The 17055-nt window shown below is 37.5% G+C and overlaps 1 protein-coding gene and 1 long non-coding RNA gene across 5 annotated transcripts in view; both read right to left on the reverse strand.

Annotated features, from left to right (window-relative positions):
- PARD3B (par-3 family cell polarity regulator beta) overlaps positions 1-17055 on the reverse strand; it is a 443287-nt gene that overhangs the window by 194077 nt on the left and 232155 nt on the right. For all 3 annotated transcript variants that reach the window (XR_012777023.1, XM_075511456.1, XM_075511455.1), the window contains exons 11-13: positions 13240-13425; positions 6835-7005; positions 3296-3425 (exon numbers count right to left, since the gene is read on the reverse strand). Coding sequence is in view for 2 of the 3 variants with exons in the window: in XM_075511456.1 (XP_075367571.1) it covers positions 3296-3425; positions 6835-7005; positions 13240-13425 (487 nt within the window). In the remaining variant the exon portion in view is untranslated. The remainder of the gene's footprint in view (positions 1-3295; positions 3426-6834; positions 7006-13239; positions 13426-17055) is intronic.
- LOC142414771 (uncharacterized) lies at positions 14631-16598 on the reverse strand. 2 transcript variants are annotated; one of them, XR_012777209.1, is made up of 3 exons: positions 16202-16598; positions 15737-15839; positions 14631-14742 (listed from the first exon to the last, which is right to left on the reverse strand). It is a non-coding gene; the product is annotated as an uncharacterized LOC142414771 (long non-coding RNA). The 2 variants fall into 2 exon arrangements; XR_012777208.1 differs by lacking the exon at positions 14631-14742 and adding an exon at positions 15051-15125.

Below are 17055 nucleotides of genomic sequence, written 5' to 3' on the forward strand. Positions count from 1 at the left end.
AGTTATATTAACTTTGATTCACAGTAATTGATACGTCATTTCACAAAGGCTGTTTGGTGATGGGTTACCACTGGCATTTTTCTTGCAGTACACAAATGGTACGCACAGAAAAACGTCAGACTTCCCGAGTGAACTGGAAACGATCACAAGGGACTACAGCTCCCAGCAAAATGGGAGCAGAAGCAAAAGAGTGAGAGAATTTAACCTAAGAGGCAGTCACTGGCTCCATGTTCAAGACCTCAGGAAATGATCTTAACAGATCCAGAGAGATCAGAGGAACAGCTAAGCCACTAAACAAAATGTACTGAGTTTTCAGATATTAAACAGTTTAGGAGAGTAAATAATTGAGTCTGTCTATAAGATACATGTTATGTTTACAAGCCAAATTTAAACTTTAATTTAAAATTTCACTTAATTTTCTATCTTGACGTTACCACACATGTATGAAAACAGAGATGCTTGTACAACCATGAAGACTCAGCAGTCTATGGTAGTAGAGAGTTTACGATTATTCTACTACTTACCCAGAGACATGACAGCATTTCCCCTATAACTGTTTATAATGGAGGGTTATAAGAAATATATAAGAACCTCTAATGAAACACATTCCAGTAATCTTTCCACACCAGAAATGTAAAGCTGCTGGCACTGAAGTATCAATTCTCAAAGAGGTTGTTCTAAAAAACACTGAATCTGTGCAACAGCTTGGCAGCAAAAGAAGTGAGGACCTGAAGGCAGCAAGTATTATTCATGCAAAAATAGAACAAACAATGGCATTTCAATATTGGATCAGTATCCCCTCCCCCTTTATTTAAATATCCACAGGCAAGGCAAAATGTAATGTTTTGGCTATAACCACTTTTCCCCAGACATTAGTTTTTCTTGCTCATGTATAATAAAAAAGACTTTTAAAACAGACAGCAATATTAGCAGGCCAAGCTTCAGTGTATTTTTGCTGAGCTTTTATAAGAATTTTACTGGTAGGAGCAGTGAAGGATACTGGAAATAAATTATTAGAAAACATTAATTGAGAAAGTGACATTTTATTAAACATAATACAGCTCCTGTCATTAAATTCTTACATTAGATCCTGTATTATGTTAAAAATCTCTTCTATCTTTTATTATTCTCTGTAAAAATGTACCAACCGTACTTCTACATACAAGATCTGGATAGTACACCATAAGAATGTACAAGGGAATGTTCCTGCCTGTCAAAAGCAGCTCACCATATCTGCGACTCACATCCTTAAACAGACACACAACCTACAGTTCACAACTGAGTTAAATGAGGGTTGTGCATAGGCCTAGTGTTTTGCCTTTACAGATGTCTTGAAAGACTGAGGACAAAACTTTATAAGAAACAATGCAAAAAAATTTTTGAACCGGTGACTGGAAATAAGCAACAAGCTCATATGGAAATCAGAATGAGTATCAGCTCAATAATAATTAACACTATGACTTCAAAATTAGAGAAAGATTTCTACAACATGCAGGACTGCTGTAAGCCCAAAGTGTCTTTCACCATGAAAATTTCCGACTGGAGCCCTACTGCAGACACCCTGCTGCTGAAAGCGCCTGTGCAGTTCTCCAATAAGATCACTTAAATTTTACTCATCAAATACCAAATCTTCAACAGAAATTGCAATACAATGATACTTCCAGCAAGTGCTAGAAACATCTTCCATCATCTGTTGTCCACTGACTCCAATTCCAAACTGCTCCCAGACCACGGCTGGGAAGCCTCAGCCATGCCAAACCCTCCCTGACAATAGCCCTCAGCAGCACTCCAGAGCATCCTTTCCACTCCAGAGCATCCTTTCCACATCCAACACACATTCTCTTCTCAGGCCATCACATTTTTTTTTGCTATAATGCCTTCTTATCATCATTCTTTAATTAAAAAGATGTCTACTGAAAACAATTTTATGAGTGAGCTGCAAACTAGTCATCCTGATTTTTGGATCACAGCTGGAGAATCCTCATCTGAAAGTACAGCTCTTCCACATATTTTGTTTTGAACTTTATTTAAGTGACAAGTTACCTGTTGCCATTCACCTGTATCAATGGCTCCAGAGCAGTTGCGTATACCTTTTTTAATGAAGTGTTTAAAGGTACTTGTTGCTTTCTGATCCTTTGACAATGGCTAACTCTACAGGGCAGGCTAGCTCCAGGGATGACCCTTTTCTCCTGTAACTACAGAATCAGTGTAAATTCCATACAAGAGAAATATAAGGTAGATCCAAACAAAAGGATCTGATCTTTGAATATTTACAGTGCTTGAGTCTGAATCTAATTATTTTCCTGGAGTCACATTGTCAAAATATTGAAGTCAACACAAATTATTTACCCCTAAATTATATGGGAGTTTCTCTTGAGCTTTACAGATAGGGGTTCTTTGGTTTTGGTTAAAAGTACCCCACACAGTCATCACAGCACCCTATGAAATTACTTTTTGCAGGCCACCCAGATTCCAGAGTTGTCTAGTGGAAAAAATCTGTGGAGGTGGAAAAAATCATGCATAATTCAACTACATCAAAGAAAATCTTTTTTCCTACTGGAAGGTATTTAAGTATGTGCTTGGCTTGAAGGATAAGAGCACACTTAAAAGGATAGGGGTCAAGACCATCTCAAATACTTAAACTTTTCAAATAACTAGTATCTTGCTGAGTCAGGTGCAAATAGGACAGATAGTACAGTATACCATCAGAAATGAAAGAAGACAGGAAAATAAGTGGTCTTAAAAGCTCTTACTTATATGCTTGCATATGCTCATACATATAGGTTTCCTTTGTACAATGTACATGTCTACGTAATTTTTTTTAATGAGTTTGTTAATATAATTCCAATTTGTAAATTAAGGGAATGTTTCTAACCTTTGATCAAATTTTACCTTTAAGTCTAAAATAAGCAAGTGTACTTTATGAATATCACACTTTTGTATAAATTCATTTAGCACCTGGGACATAATCTAAGAATTCAATGCAAAAATCATTGCACTCATTAAAGATATATAGAAAATAAACATTTTGACAACATATATTTTGCACTCATCATTTGTTTTTTATCCAACCTTACGTGTTGGGGCAGCGAGCTAGAAACTGTTACTTAAACTGGAATTTGTGCCAGGAATCTAATTCACAACTTCTGAGTCAGCTCTCCCACCCTCGCTGGATCTTCAAGCCTCAAAGTAACATAGCATGCACTTACTCTAATTAACTGCTTTACTATTGGCTGTGAATTTCAAAAAACAAAACTACTTTCTTTTAGCACAGAGAAGGATATCTAGACACTACCTTTTATTCTTTCCTGAGGACTGCATGTTACAAATTGCTGAAGAATAGTATCATTGCGTCGGGAAGCAGCTGCGAAGTTATGACTCCCGTCAAAGGCTGATTTTTGAAAGACTCCCTGGTCTGAGCGTTCCTAAGGAAAAAACAGAACCTCACATTGTAACAAAAAAATTAGATGTTCAACAATGCAGAAGATCAGCCATCACTACAGACAGTGCACAAATACAGTGTAATGTTCACTGTACACTGCTTGCTTTCAAATGAGAAACTTGAAAGATACCTTCAAAATCTGTTTTTGCTGACCATGAAATAAGACAATATCTAAGCCATAACAATCATTAAGAATGATGCACAAAAACGAAGACTGGTTTCTTTATGACCCACAACTGGCTTCATTCAAATTCTCCATCTGGGAGGGCAGCTTGTGACATTGTCAACACAAGAACACGGGCAATGCCAATGGTATTTTTCTGCCAGCCAGCTGGTTCCTTTCTCTCAGAGACTGAGTGCATATGTTCTGATGATCACACACTAGCGCGGTTTTGCAAGTAAGGAGTTACACCAAACTCCCAAACACAGGTCTTCTGGCTAGCAGCTAAAGAAACTCCTGTCACACCTCTAGTCAGCTTTTCTTTTGAGACATTTCCCCACCCCACCCCCCCCATACATGCCATATCGCCTAATTTATTCTCCTGAGCAGTTGCTCAAAAGAAAAAAGGGGGGTGGGGTGGGGGTGGGGGATCACAGTTTCTAAAACTGGGACAGACCCAGAAAGATGTTTCTGTACTCGTTATTCAGGGAAAACAGAAAACCCACACAGGGGAATATTATGGCTAGTTTTCAAAACAACCTTTATAGTTTCTGTGATTTTATATCTGTTTTTTGAAGGGGCCTCCAACTGGCTTCTATTTTTAAAGTGCATTATGCCAGCAAATGTTACACTAAATATATCATTCCTTAAGTTTCATAGTCACATCTACAGAAGAAATGCATGTATATAACCCATATAATTTCTTTGTAAAATGATGCAAGACGTTTAATGCATTGGCAAGTGATTGCCTGCAAACCAATGCATGAGGAAGGACAGCGTGTCACATCACCTTGCAACCTGCCTTCCCAGGTTAATAATAATAAATATTAAATTAAAAATAATAATAATAAAATAATAAAAATAAGGATAGAATAGTAACAATTAAAAATAATAATAAAAAATTGGCAAAAATGCAGCTCAGAACACAAATCAATGCTGGGATGTTCACAGTGACAATATGGCTACAAAGGTAGTCTCAGTGGACAGGCAACACATGCAAAATTCTCTCCTCTTCCTCAGTGCAGCATGAGCCATTTGAAAAGGCTATTTTGAACCTCTGTACAGGAACACACACACCACACAGCCACTGACAATTATGTTTCTTCTTGTTATTGGAAATTCTTTAGTTTGTATAAGATTCCTTACGTCGTGAGGTCCACATTTACTATGCTAGCTAAGATACTCCTAGCTAAATTAAGCCTTGCAACATCCAAACTACTACTACACTGGAGACTTGTATCCAGTGGGTAGGGAGCCTTAAATTAACAGCAACAACAAACCTGCTTTTCCAGCTCTTTGATAAATGACACAATCAATATCCCTACAACTGATCAGTAACCAGCCTAATCAGAGTATTCAGCTTATAAAACATAGCTGTCGTGGAAGACCTCCATTAGTGTCCTGACCAATAAAAACAATAATACATTTCTAAACTTATTCTCCTTCTACCAAGCTGAGATGCAGTAACTCAGGAAGCTGCTTTGGGGAAGGGAAAGGAAAGAATGGGCAACAACCCATTTCTGCTATGGTCTCCAGACTCAAATGGAATTACAACTGAACCTAAAGACTACCCTATAAAAATTAATTCCTGTCTAAAATCAGTTTAATTCAAATTGAGACCTCATTATGCATTCTTCATAGGGCATGAGTTAAGATTATTTACCTCCTTCATACATCTGGATAACAGACAAAACTATACACTTAACTATAAAAAGCAGCCTCACACTTTCATTAGGTCAATCCGATGTTTGACTGGAAGTTTGTTTGTTTTTTTTAATTTTGGCTTTTGTTAAATGAAGAAAACTTGCAGGAGTGAGCTTTATTTGAAGGTGAGCCATCCTTCCTATGTCAGAAGAGTGCACAATAAACATAACGTATAGTTTATAATTCTTCCTTACAGTATAATGCTATGTCGCATCAAAAAGGAAAGCAAAAAGGTGTTTTCCTCTAACATATTCCAGAATTGCTAATAAATATTTTTCATATTTTTCTGGCATGACTGACATCTGTCATGTGAGGCTTTTGCAAAGTGTCCTCCCAACAAAGTTAGTGCATAATCTTTGGAAAGTAATATACTTCTAAACCTATTTCTCAATCAATGATGGTAGTAAATCAAATAGAAAATAATCAGGAAAATACTAAGAGTTAATTATACTAAAAGATACCTATATTCTCTTCCCCCTCTCTGATATTTTATGCAAATACACCCACAAACATGATTGTTCTTAACATTTTAAAATGTTCCAGCAATGCTTATTAAATAAGAAGCTTGAAATCACCTCTTGGAATTCTATAATGGAATTTATTACAACCTTTTATACCACAAATCCACTTGTATATATTTTTATTTTAAGGAACTGTACAGATGTTGAAAAACTATTAAAATATTTACTCAAGGGTCAAAATTAAAACTGGGGTGAGTAGTAAGGGCAGACAGTATACATACATACATATTATCTATGTAAAGATGAAGAAAGAGTGTGCATATGTGCATGCATGCATGAAAGAGAGGGAGCAAGAGATCATAAAACCCATCCTTTTCAAAATAAGAGGTGATTGGCAAACATCAGTTTATATGAGGTCTAGAAAACATAACTGTTAACATTTCTTTCTTCTCTTATTTTGTTACCTTACTTAAGCCAGTTTTATGTTAATCAACTCAAAAACCCATTCTGAAGAGGTGGCCTTCACCGGACCAGGGAAAGTAAAATATTAATTCCTTGAAGATCAAAAAAAAAGGTGGAGGGACAGGACAGGACCAGAAGAACACACACACACACACAAAAGTGGAGTGAATTAAAATACTAATAAAAATGAAAAAGCAAGAGTGAAGTAAAATCCAAGTCACACTAGGACAGTAAGGTCATGACGACAAATGAAATCAGAAGAATTCAAATCATCTGTATCCCAGCTATTGCCTTGAGGAGGTAACACATAGTCAAAAATACATCAACACATTAATCCTAAATTAACCATTTTTGGAACCACATTTGCTTTTGTTCTAATACTCGTCAAATTAAAGTAAGAGGCAACTTTTAGCCTGGCCTCAACAGGAACAGCAAGACCAGGAGATACCACCCAGAAACACTGTGTGAATCCTGACTCCAGGAAGTCAAGAATTCATTCTGCCAGGAGGAGCTCTCTGTGACCAAGACTTTAGCCATCATCTCTTGTATGCAAAAACACTGGGACTGGAAAGACATTTATCTAATAAACGTATTTACTGCTTCACCTCTGTCTGCACCTCCAGTCTCCGGAGAACTACCAGCTGGATCCTCCCACGAATGTTCCCCTCCATGGACATGGAGCGCCTCAGTGTTTCCATAGCCTCATGATTTGATTTGCCCAGAAGTGACTCCCCATTTACTGCAACAAGCTGATCATTTACTCGCAAACGACCATCCTACAAGCAAAAAATAAAAACAAAATTTTTTTTTTTTTTAAATAAAGAATGATTAGGCAGAGGTGCCACATACAGGAAAGCAAGTTGCAGAAAATCAGACATTCCTTTATACAATTTAAGAAACAAGAGACTGCATAGTACCAGGTCTTTAAAAAGAAAAATCTTTTTGCCCATTAATTGACCATTTTTTTCCTCCATTTACTACATTTCGGGAAGAGATCATAGGGCAATTACAAACACAGAAGTGCATGCACACACTGCTGTTTTTCTTGCATGTACAATTTAACTTGTATCAGTTCTAAAAAGAAAACAGGAAAATGAGCTTTTGGTTAGTTAAAAGGACCCACACCATAGCTGTTAGTATCTGCAGTGCAACCTTGAAGGAGTAGTGCAACATATTTTCCATGCATTAATATCTGCTATCAGGGTCTGGTAAGACACAGCTCCAAAAGTTTTGTCTGATAGTCTCACTAGTGTCTATCTTGTCACAATTACCATGCCACCATATGGGCTAGTGTTCTCAGTTCAGAATGGTCATTAAGACTTAAGAATCCTTATTTTAATTAATGCCATCCATGTATTTTAACATCCAAATCTGCTGCCAAAAACAAAATTAAGGTTGAGCCATACCAAGTAGCCTATGCTATGAAAAAAGTAATTCAGTTTCATTGCCAAGGTTAAATGACATTTGTGGGGGTAATAAAATTGTGGACCCTGCTATTTTGTGATTTAGGAGTCCTATTGCTGTTGTCATTATTATCTGTGATTTATTTCTTTTCATAAAAGTATGTGGCATGGACTTTTCTCTCTTTAACAAGAAAATAAGGTTTATTTAATTAAGAGACAAGAGTTTCTTTTAAAGCTTGTCAAGTTCACAATTATCAGGTTGGCATCAGACCTCAAAGAAGGAAGAAAAAGGAGTAAGAAACTGAAGACATCTAATACAGAAGGGCAGTGAAGAAAGAATAGCAGGGAAAGAACTTGCACAGAAATACATTGCTTGGTTAAAACAAATCAGATTCATTCATAGGCTCATTACATACTCTTCATAAGGCACTCGTCCAAACTGTTTACATGTTTCATGCACCTGAGTAATGCAAAATATATATACTTTTTGATTTTTATTTTTTCTATCACTAAGATGTTCAATTAACTATTTGGCTATTACTGCCAAGTCCAAGTCATTTGTGCTCAAGTGAGTTACAGTAGCTGTGAGAAACTCAGCTTTCTTAAGGGTTACTTTTGTTGGAACTGGGTATCATCATTACCACAGCAGAGTATGAGTAGCCACAGAGCTGAAGAACAGCAGCATATACCAGAATCCAAAATAAACCAGGAGGGACAAGAAGATGGAAAGACAGAATTGGGAGATGAGGCACTCAGTGAAGGAAAATGAAGAGAAATAAGACTTTTCTGGGGAAGGTATGGGAATGGAGGATAGGAAACAGCAATGCCGTTTGGAAAAGATACTGAAACCTCTCCCACCTCTCTGCTGAATATTTCATGCCAACACAAATTTACCTGCAGTCAAAGTCAATAGGTTAACCCCACCCTTTCTCTACATACAAAATGATGCCATCACACATGCTAAAGTCTAGGGAGAGAAGAGTTAACACTGTTGAACAGGGAGTTTTATTATTTGCACATGTTGTAATTCCTTTGTGTTCTATCAAAATTTGCTGAAATGAATGGAGCCATTCACAGCAACAGGAGTTTGAGGAAAAAAGATTTTATTTTTTGTGAGTTTCTGTAAGACTTTGAAAATTTTACAGGTCCTCATGTCCTCCTGCTATGGTCCCACAGGTTCTTGGATTACTTTATTTCCTTTCTGTGGATAAACACCCATGTATAAATATCCGTTGAAGATTTTTACTAAAGTATATACAAATACATTGTCAAATGCATCTTGTCATGACTACATCTGTTGACTATGCAACTGTCCTGAACACAACGTGTATTTTTGAAGGAATCACTGCAGCCTCAGACAGCTCTGAACTGGCCTGATTTTTAATTTGCCTTGTAATACTTTTGTCTGAGACTTTGTATTTATTTCTTTATATTCTAATAATGTCAGGTTTTAAAGAACTTCTTTTGATGCATCTCCCTTCTTCCCACTCTGCTACATGTTCCACTTAATGCAAAATTCAACTTGAATTCAACACTTCAACTATGATTGGAGAAAAAAAGTGTGCGTGCTTTATAAATGCTGATCAAGTACACTTACTAAGTCACCTGTACAAGGTAGGCTGGAAGACAGCTGAACAGTGTTTTCACACATGCTCAGATAGAAGTTATGTCACAGAAAAACCTTTTGCTATTTTAAAGACTGAAAAAAAAAAAAATCCCAATATCTAAACAGTTTCCAAACACAGATTTTCACATTACTAGTGTTACGGCCTGGGTCTAGAAGCCTGAACTGCAAGACAATCTACTTGGCTCAAAACAAACTAAATGTTGTTTTAACGTGTTTTTTCTTTTATCTCTGAAAGGTAGGTTTCTTTGTGACTTCTGAGTAGAAAAACAACATTTGGCATTTCAGTAAAATGGTTTTCAAATGCCATCTCTGAAACTGCAAGTGAGCTATTCTAATAAAGGGTGAAGTTACTGTTCCCATGCTTATTCAAAAAATAGGTTTTTATGGAGACTCACAACAAGGGGTAGAACCTACCACCACATGGCTACCATATTCAGTCAGTCACAAGACTCTGATGCTTTTTACAGAAAAGCAGGGAGATATAATGTCATGTTCTTCATGGACTTATGTTTTTAATCAAAGCACACGTAGCTATTTCCCTTATCACATCAATGACATTTCTCTCAGAAGGAATTCCTTGATGGCATTTATTGGAATCATCCAATTTCCCCATCCACTGCACAAAACAAGCAATGTTTACTGCAACAGCACTCAGAAGCCCCAAGGAGGTTCAAGCTATACCGTTTGATTTGAACAAATGTGCACGCAGAAAATATTCCATTATTTCTAATAACGGCTCTGCTGCATTTCAGCTGCAGCAGACAGCAAGTACCTGATCATCAGGAATGCATCACAAGTGAAAAACCAAGATGTCTCAAGAGGAACAAGGCTGAAATCCCCAAAGTTAGGGGGAAAGATGATGTGTTTAAACTCAGTCAAGTGTTAGTTGTCCTCACATGAAAGGCTCTGCATAATTACAAATATCAAGTATTCTAGTAACTTCTTTATCTTAGCGATGATAAAAAATAGACACTTCAAAAATTCCAAAAGAAGGTTAAGAAGGGACATACTGGTTCAATCAGCAAAAGTAACTCTTTTTATTCCTGCAGGATACAGTGTTAGAATACCAACTAAGAACATTAAAGCATTTTTACTTCATTTGGTTTTGTAGCAAGATCAGTAAATAGGCACTGGGTCTTACTGTAGCGTGTATGACACAAAATATCACACACGTGATATTTCCTAAAATCTTTAGCTAGGACAAAAAATCATAAAGTATGGAATTAAAGACTTTAATTTTCCCTTATGTTTTTTTACAACTCCCGTACTGTGCTTTGCAATGCCACTAACACATCAGAGCTAGATTAATGTGTTAACGTTTTGAAAAAGCACTAAAAAATGTTGGCCTTTCTTTATACCTTTGGCTCAGACCAAAAACAGATAACAGGAACTAACCAAAATTGTCTGCATCTCATACGTAACTCTTTGTTCTAAAAAACACACTGGTGAAAGAAATTTAATGTATCAAAACCTTTATACAGCATGAGAAGGACTAAGCATTTACTTCAGCAGTGAAACAAATGTGTTGAAGTTCAATGTATTACATGTCTTCTTTTGAAGTGGTGACTATATAGACAAGGGGATAAAGCTCCCCCTTATATTAGCATGATATCACAAAATCAGAACAAATTTGAAACTCTAAATGCAGAAGTGAGAAATAGTAAGAGAATTCTCACGTCAGTGAGCGTTACGATTTCCTCCTGTGATAGTTTCCCAAGAAAACTTTGTACACCGAAAAGCAAATGCACATGTCTAAATCCATAATGCTCTGTCTCAGAGAGTTACAGTGAATAGCATGGGAAAATGCTCTGGACAGCTACCAGCTGGAAAGAAAGGCGCTTTATTTAAAAACTTGCTACAAGATGACATTTAAAATAAGGACAATACGGACATCTTTAAATATTTATGCACAAATATGTGCACACTTTTTAACTTGATACAAGAAATTTTATTAATTGTTAATACACACTGATTATGTTTTGTTCTATATAAAGGTCATTAGACAGGAGAAAGACAGCTGCTCTCCATGCATATGCAACAGTAAACTATGGTTCTTAAGACGTTGCCAGAATGACTGCATTCTGTGAGTACTTGTATAAAACACATAGGAAAGATTCTCTGAACAGTTCTGGTTGAAGCTAGAGGCTCAGCCTCTGTTACTATCTCATTTGCTCAGGAGCCTACTCTCAGATCTATTACCACACAGTTCTAATTGGTGAAAGGGTTACAACGAGGTAGAATAGAAGATAGGTCACAGGACCACTGGTTATTACAAGACAAAATAATCTTCCCATCATGGTGACTAACTGTGCCAGTTGCTCGATTACTTAGGTGTGAGCACAGAAGTCCTGCTTTATTAGTCTGCAGACCCATCAAGCTCAAATTAATTGCTCCAGAGTGAGTAACTATGGGAGGAGAGAGTGGTAAATGTACAGAGCTAGAAAGGGTTGTCTTATGTGCCTGTGATGTGACAAGTCAGGTAGCCAGCCCACTAATGCTGCCGGAATATGGCTCCATAAGGTTTGCTATTCAAAACCATGAGTTTATTCATGGCAATATACACTGTCACTGCAACTGGTGTGGACAATTACTCAGGGAACACACAGCTGGGAAAGCAAGGAGGGCAGCTTCATTTTCACAGTAAAATGAGTTGTACTCTGTAGCAGACATGCACATAAATTGAATTTATCCAGCCCTAATTTGGCCAATCACGCCTTAACTCATTCCTGATATACACCAAGTAGATGAGCTTACTCACGTGTCATTTAGCCCTGAGTTAACTACCGACAGTGTTCTGAACTGCATGTACTAGGCTCAGTTATACTTGAGAAGATCCAAGCTTTGAAATAACTGTGGGACTAGGACAGGTAAATAATAGAAGCAGGGAAGTATTAAACATTCACATCAAAGCTAAATCCTTGATTATTGCTATTCACCAGCTGCTGTAAATAGATGATCATGAAAGTTTTAATGCTGTGAATTGTCTTACTCAGCAGGCTGATGTCAGTAGCGGAATTTACATACACTGAATTAAAAGGTATTTTTACAGAAAAGAGAACTGCAAGGAATTGCTGAGATAACACAAGAGAAAAAAATTACATTATGGATCCACAACAGTTAAACATACTAGCCCTGAAAGATTAAGACTTTTGTTTCTAATTTCAAGAAAGTTACCCTTTTCAAGTTTTATTTGGGAAAAAAATGCAGTCAACAGATTTCCTAAAGATTAGAAAATCATTCAAAAACTTTTTAATCATAAAAATGTGCAACAGTCCTTGTATACAGGGAGCAGAACAATTCATAATACTGTCATTTACCAATTTAATATTACCCATTCAATCCACCTCAGGAACAATTGGTAACTTCTGCACAATTGATGCCAGGCTCAGCCAAGACACATTTTTACTACAATGGTAAAAAATATTTTGAATTAAAAAAAAAAAGAAAATGATGAGCTAGCTTTTTATTTACAGCATAAATAAAAGACATAATCCTCAACCTCACAGAATTGTCAATTTATAATTTTTGTAAAGAAGTTTGTCTTTTGATTGTTTTTTATGGGCCTGCCTGTATCACTTCGGGAACCCAAAAGCAGTGCAGATAGACAAGAAATGTAGATATCTAACTTCTCTGTCACTGAGCCTTGCAGCACGCAAACTTTCCCATGCACTTCTGTGGGCTGTTGGAAAGCTGGGGGTAGCCTCTCCTCGTACCCGCACACCCTTAGCCTTCTCCCCCTTCCCCATTTCCTGCAGCATCCAAATCTCACCGAAGGTTTCCACCAATTCACTTTCCTTGTGGCAAACCCTACCACACAAGACACCAGAATCTTGGGACAAAACATCAGTAGATTTGCAGTTCACCTAAAGGAATCGGTGACAAAAAGGTATTTGTTCCTAGAATGCTTATCAAGTGAGATTCAGTACTCAGCACAGAAATGTCAGAATTCTAACACATTGTCTGATGTGTTTCTTCCATACCTTAAAAGCAGCACCTCCGTGAATAACGGATTTGATGAAAATCCCAAGATCAGCTCCAGTCTCCCGAGATTTGTTGCCTTTTAAGCTCACACCAAGTCCAGCAGAGCCAGAATCATTCAGAGGAATCTCAAAGGTCAGCTGCTCTGTGGTTTCTGGAGAAAGAATACTGCAGGTTGGCTCTCCTTTCTGTTGGAGAAAACAAGGATGACAATATGGGTGAAAAGGGGGCAGAGACAATGCATAAACTAGTTGTATCCATAGGTTCATATGACAAGAAATAGTCCACTTTTCCAGAAAGTAGCTTGAAGAAGCAGCCTTATAACCAACAATGCATTTAGCTGACGTTTTGTCACATGATGTGGCTTAAACTTTTATTTTTAATGATACCTAGGAATATGCCTAAATAGAAGGTAAAATAGCTTAGTTCCACATGATATAAAACTGATGTTGCAGCAGAGTATAAAAAAGACATTTATTTTAAACACAGCTGCATTAAAACTGTAAGCCATAAAACTCTCAACATCTTTACATGCAGCTCACAAATTGTAATGATAGTTGTACTGTTAAATCCCATTCCTCTCTGAAAATTGAGTTTCATTCTTAAAAAATTATCCTTCCCTCAAACCTGTCTACAGAGGGAAGTTGGTGTAACAAAAGCAAGGGTGAGAATTGAAAACACAGTAACTTATTCTGCACTAACTCCCTTTGTACATACTTTTATTCCATAGACCTTTGGGGGTTTTTTTCCTTCTGCTATAGGTTGATCCCAAAATTTTTCCTACATTAGACTGCTGTTTACAAGACTGCCAAGTCAAGTATCCATAGCTAGGGAAGATCAGAAAGAACTTTCTTTTACTGTACACTGTATCTGCAGTTTTGTAGGGTTGTATGTTGTTGGGGGGTTTTGTCTTTTTTTTTTTTTTTTTAAACACATTAGAATCATGAAATTAAACAAAATCAAATTCTAGCCTGAAATATTCATACTGGCAGAAATAAAACTAGGACAAGGAGACCTACTATGGAGTAAAGTGTCCATGGAAGGTACCAGTGGACAAGACCTTATGCATCACATCCGATTTTATTCCACTCTTCCTTCTCCATATAACTCTAAGACAATTAATTAGTATATGTTTCTTGTAATTTGGACATTTTCTATTCTTTGTAATAGTAGTGCTAAAAAATTAATAGGAAAAAAAACTATGAAAAGGAAATACACAGACAAGTACAAGTTGAAAAAGATGACTGGGGGCTGCTTTCAAGGGTGTCAAAGTCTTATATTAACTTATCAACTAGAGGCCACGCACAAGGAGGAGTGTAGTAGGCTGGGCCAATCCACCTTTCACCTAATGAAGGATTGTTTCCAGGGCCTAAGCTTCAGTACATACAGTATCAATGCCACCGTCAGCAAAGGTGCCAGCAGTACAGATGTTTTCTCAGCAGCCAGAGTAGTCCCATATATTCATCTATTGTGCTGTCTGATCAACAAGAAGTACGATCACAGAACTAAGAGCAGAAATTAATATCCTGAAGCAACAAAAAATTAAAAACACTAACCACTAAGTATACTTTCATTTATTTCAGATGCCCTTTCACTGATGAGAAGCAGCTACTGGCTAGAGTGGACTCGCATGGGCCAGAGAGCTAGGACTATAAACATCAATCCCAATATGCATGATGCTCAAATTCTTCCTGGAATGTAACTACATGATATTAAGTCAACAAAATTTGCCTAACTGCCAAATGTAAAAATGACATAGCACCAACACTGACAATTGTCTTGATGCCAGCACTCATGTCCAGTACCTGTGTTACTCATTTGTGCTTTTGTCTTTGTTCACCAGAAGCAGAGAATTCTCGGTTACAGATCTGTCACTTTTATTTCTTAGCTGTAGATATAGAGAATCCTGAATGTAATCCCCCAAACACTACAAATTCATACTTACTACTGTGAACAATACAGACTAATTTTTAAACACTACTGCTCCGACTTCCTTCAAAAGAATCAGTGTAAGGAAAAAGCCCACTATTACTGGCCTTCTAACGTAAGCATTTTGCATTTCACTTTCTCAAGGTTTTAGAGGAAAGATTTTCTGCCCAATCTTTTGTTTCCCAAAATGCACATATTCTCGTCAGCCAATTCAGAACTCTTAGATCAGAATTCTACTCAAATGGCACATCCTGTCCAGATTTGAACAGAGGACATTTTTCTTAAGGTCCCAGACATGTGACGTCTCCTGCAGCCCTTCAGGACAGACTATTTTGTATTACTTTCACGGTCCTCTAGGCAAGCAGTTCCTGTGTGCTGCGGCTATTCTTTCACTTTAATCCAGGACACCTGCACCAGCCTCTTGCCCCTTCTGTATGTCAATACTGTGGTTTTCTCTTTCCCAATACCACGAGGAAAGCAGTGAGGGGGGTTGTTATCACAGGACATAAAAGCTCTCAGTGCCCATGCCTACCTTCACCAAAGCAGTCACAAACTGCTTTATAATGTTACCTCAATATGAACTTGGACTTCATATAAAACTGAATTTGGTCACATTCAGATCAATTATTAATGGGGATGGCTGAAGGTAAGCCCTGGCACAAAGGCTATTATTCTGAAAAAAAAAAAAAAACCCAAAAAAAAACCCAAACCAAAAAAAACCCAACCCAAAACTTTCAAGGAAAAGGTGACACAGTGTTTTTGTCAAGAAAAAATTATATATGTTTTTGTTAGCTTCTTTCTCAGGGGCATCTTACCCGTTTTACTTTAAGCTCCAAGATGTACATTAATTTCAGGCTAAGGACTTGATGCATTTGTTAACATAAATTGGTAAAAAACCAAAGACAACAGGATCTATACATGCCCCTCAAGCCAATATATGAAAATAAACTAGGCAGATGAGTCTGCTTGAATTCAAGTCAAGCGCTCTAATCAATACTGTTCTCATTTGTAATATTGCTCTTGTTGCTGACCCACCAGTGACATGGATGAGCAGGCCGCAGCCCCCCGGCCGTGCCCGGGCCGTGGCAGCGTTGGGGCAGCGGTGGCTGTAGGAGGCAGGACGCCGTCCCCTTCTCCGCAGCACGGGCACAGACTCCAAGGCAGCACTGTGCTCAACTCAGGCGTCAAGAAACAAGCTGGATGGATTCCAGAGGACAGCAATCTAACAACCTTGTTTAACCTTGCAAAAAAAAAAAAAGCCTAAAAGGGGACATAATAATAGCCTTCAGAACACTTTACGGTAGCATTTTCCCCTTTTTCTTTGCAGGCCATTTTTGACATCAGAAATATCTCACTAAAGTAGCAGGCAAGGAAATGTTGGTGAGTCTCAAAGAAAACCTTTGCCCTCGATATCTAGGGAAAAAAGACTGACTAGGTGCTCACTAGAACTCTCCCACTATAAACTTACTAAGATAACAATATTACACATAGTTTTTCAGTATAACTTAGTCCAGTTTTAGATTCTAATACAAATAAATTGCTAAAAGCAGAGTAATAAAAAAGATTAACAGAGTTGTTCAATGTTCTATAATATTTCCTAACTTCCTTTAACAAAACTATGCCATGCATTAGGTCTTGTTAAGTGTCCCAGTTTCAGCTGGGATAGAGTTCATTTTCTTCCTAGTAGCTGGTGTAGTGCTGTGTTTTGGATTTAGGATGAGAATAATGCTGATAACACAGGGATGTTTTAGTTAAGGACTTTTCAGCTTCCCATGCTCTGCCAGGTGCACAAGAAGCTGGGAGGGGGCACAGCCAGGACAGCTGACCCCAACTGGCCAGAGGGCTATGCCATACCATATGGCCTCATGCTCAGCATAGAAACTGGGGGA

The sequence above is a fragment of the Mycteria americana genome, chromosome 9 (assembly GCF_035582795.1).
Source record: "Mycteria americana isolate JAX WOST 10 ecotype Jacksonville Zoo and Gardens chromosome 9, USCA_MyAme_1.0, whole genome shotgun sequence".
Classification (NCBI taxonomy): domain Eukaryota; kingdom Metazoa; phylum Chordata; class Aves; order Ciconiiformes; family Ciconiidae; genus Mycteria; species Mycteria americana.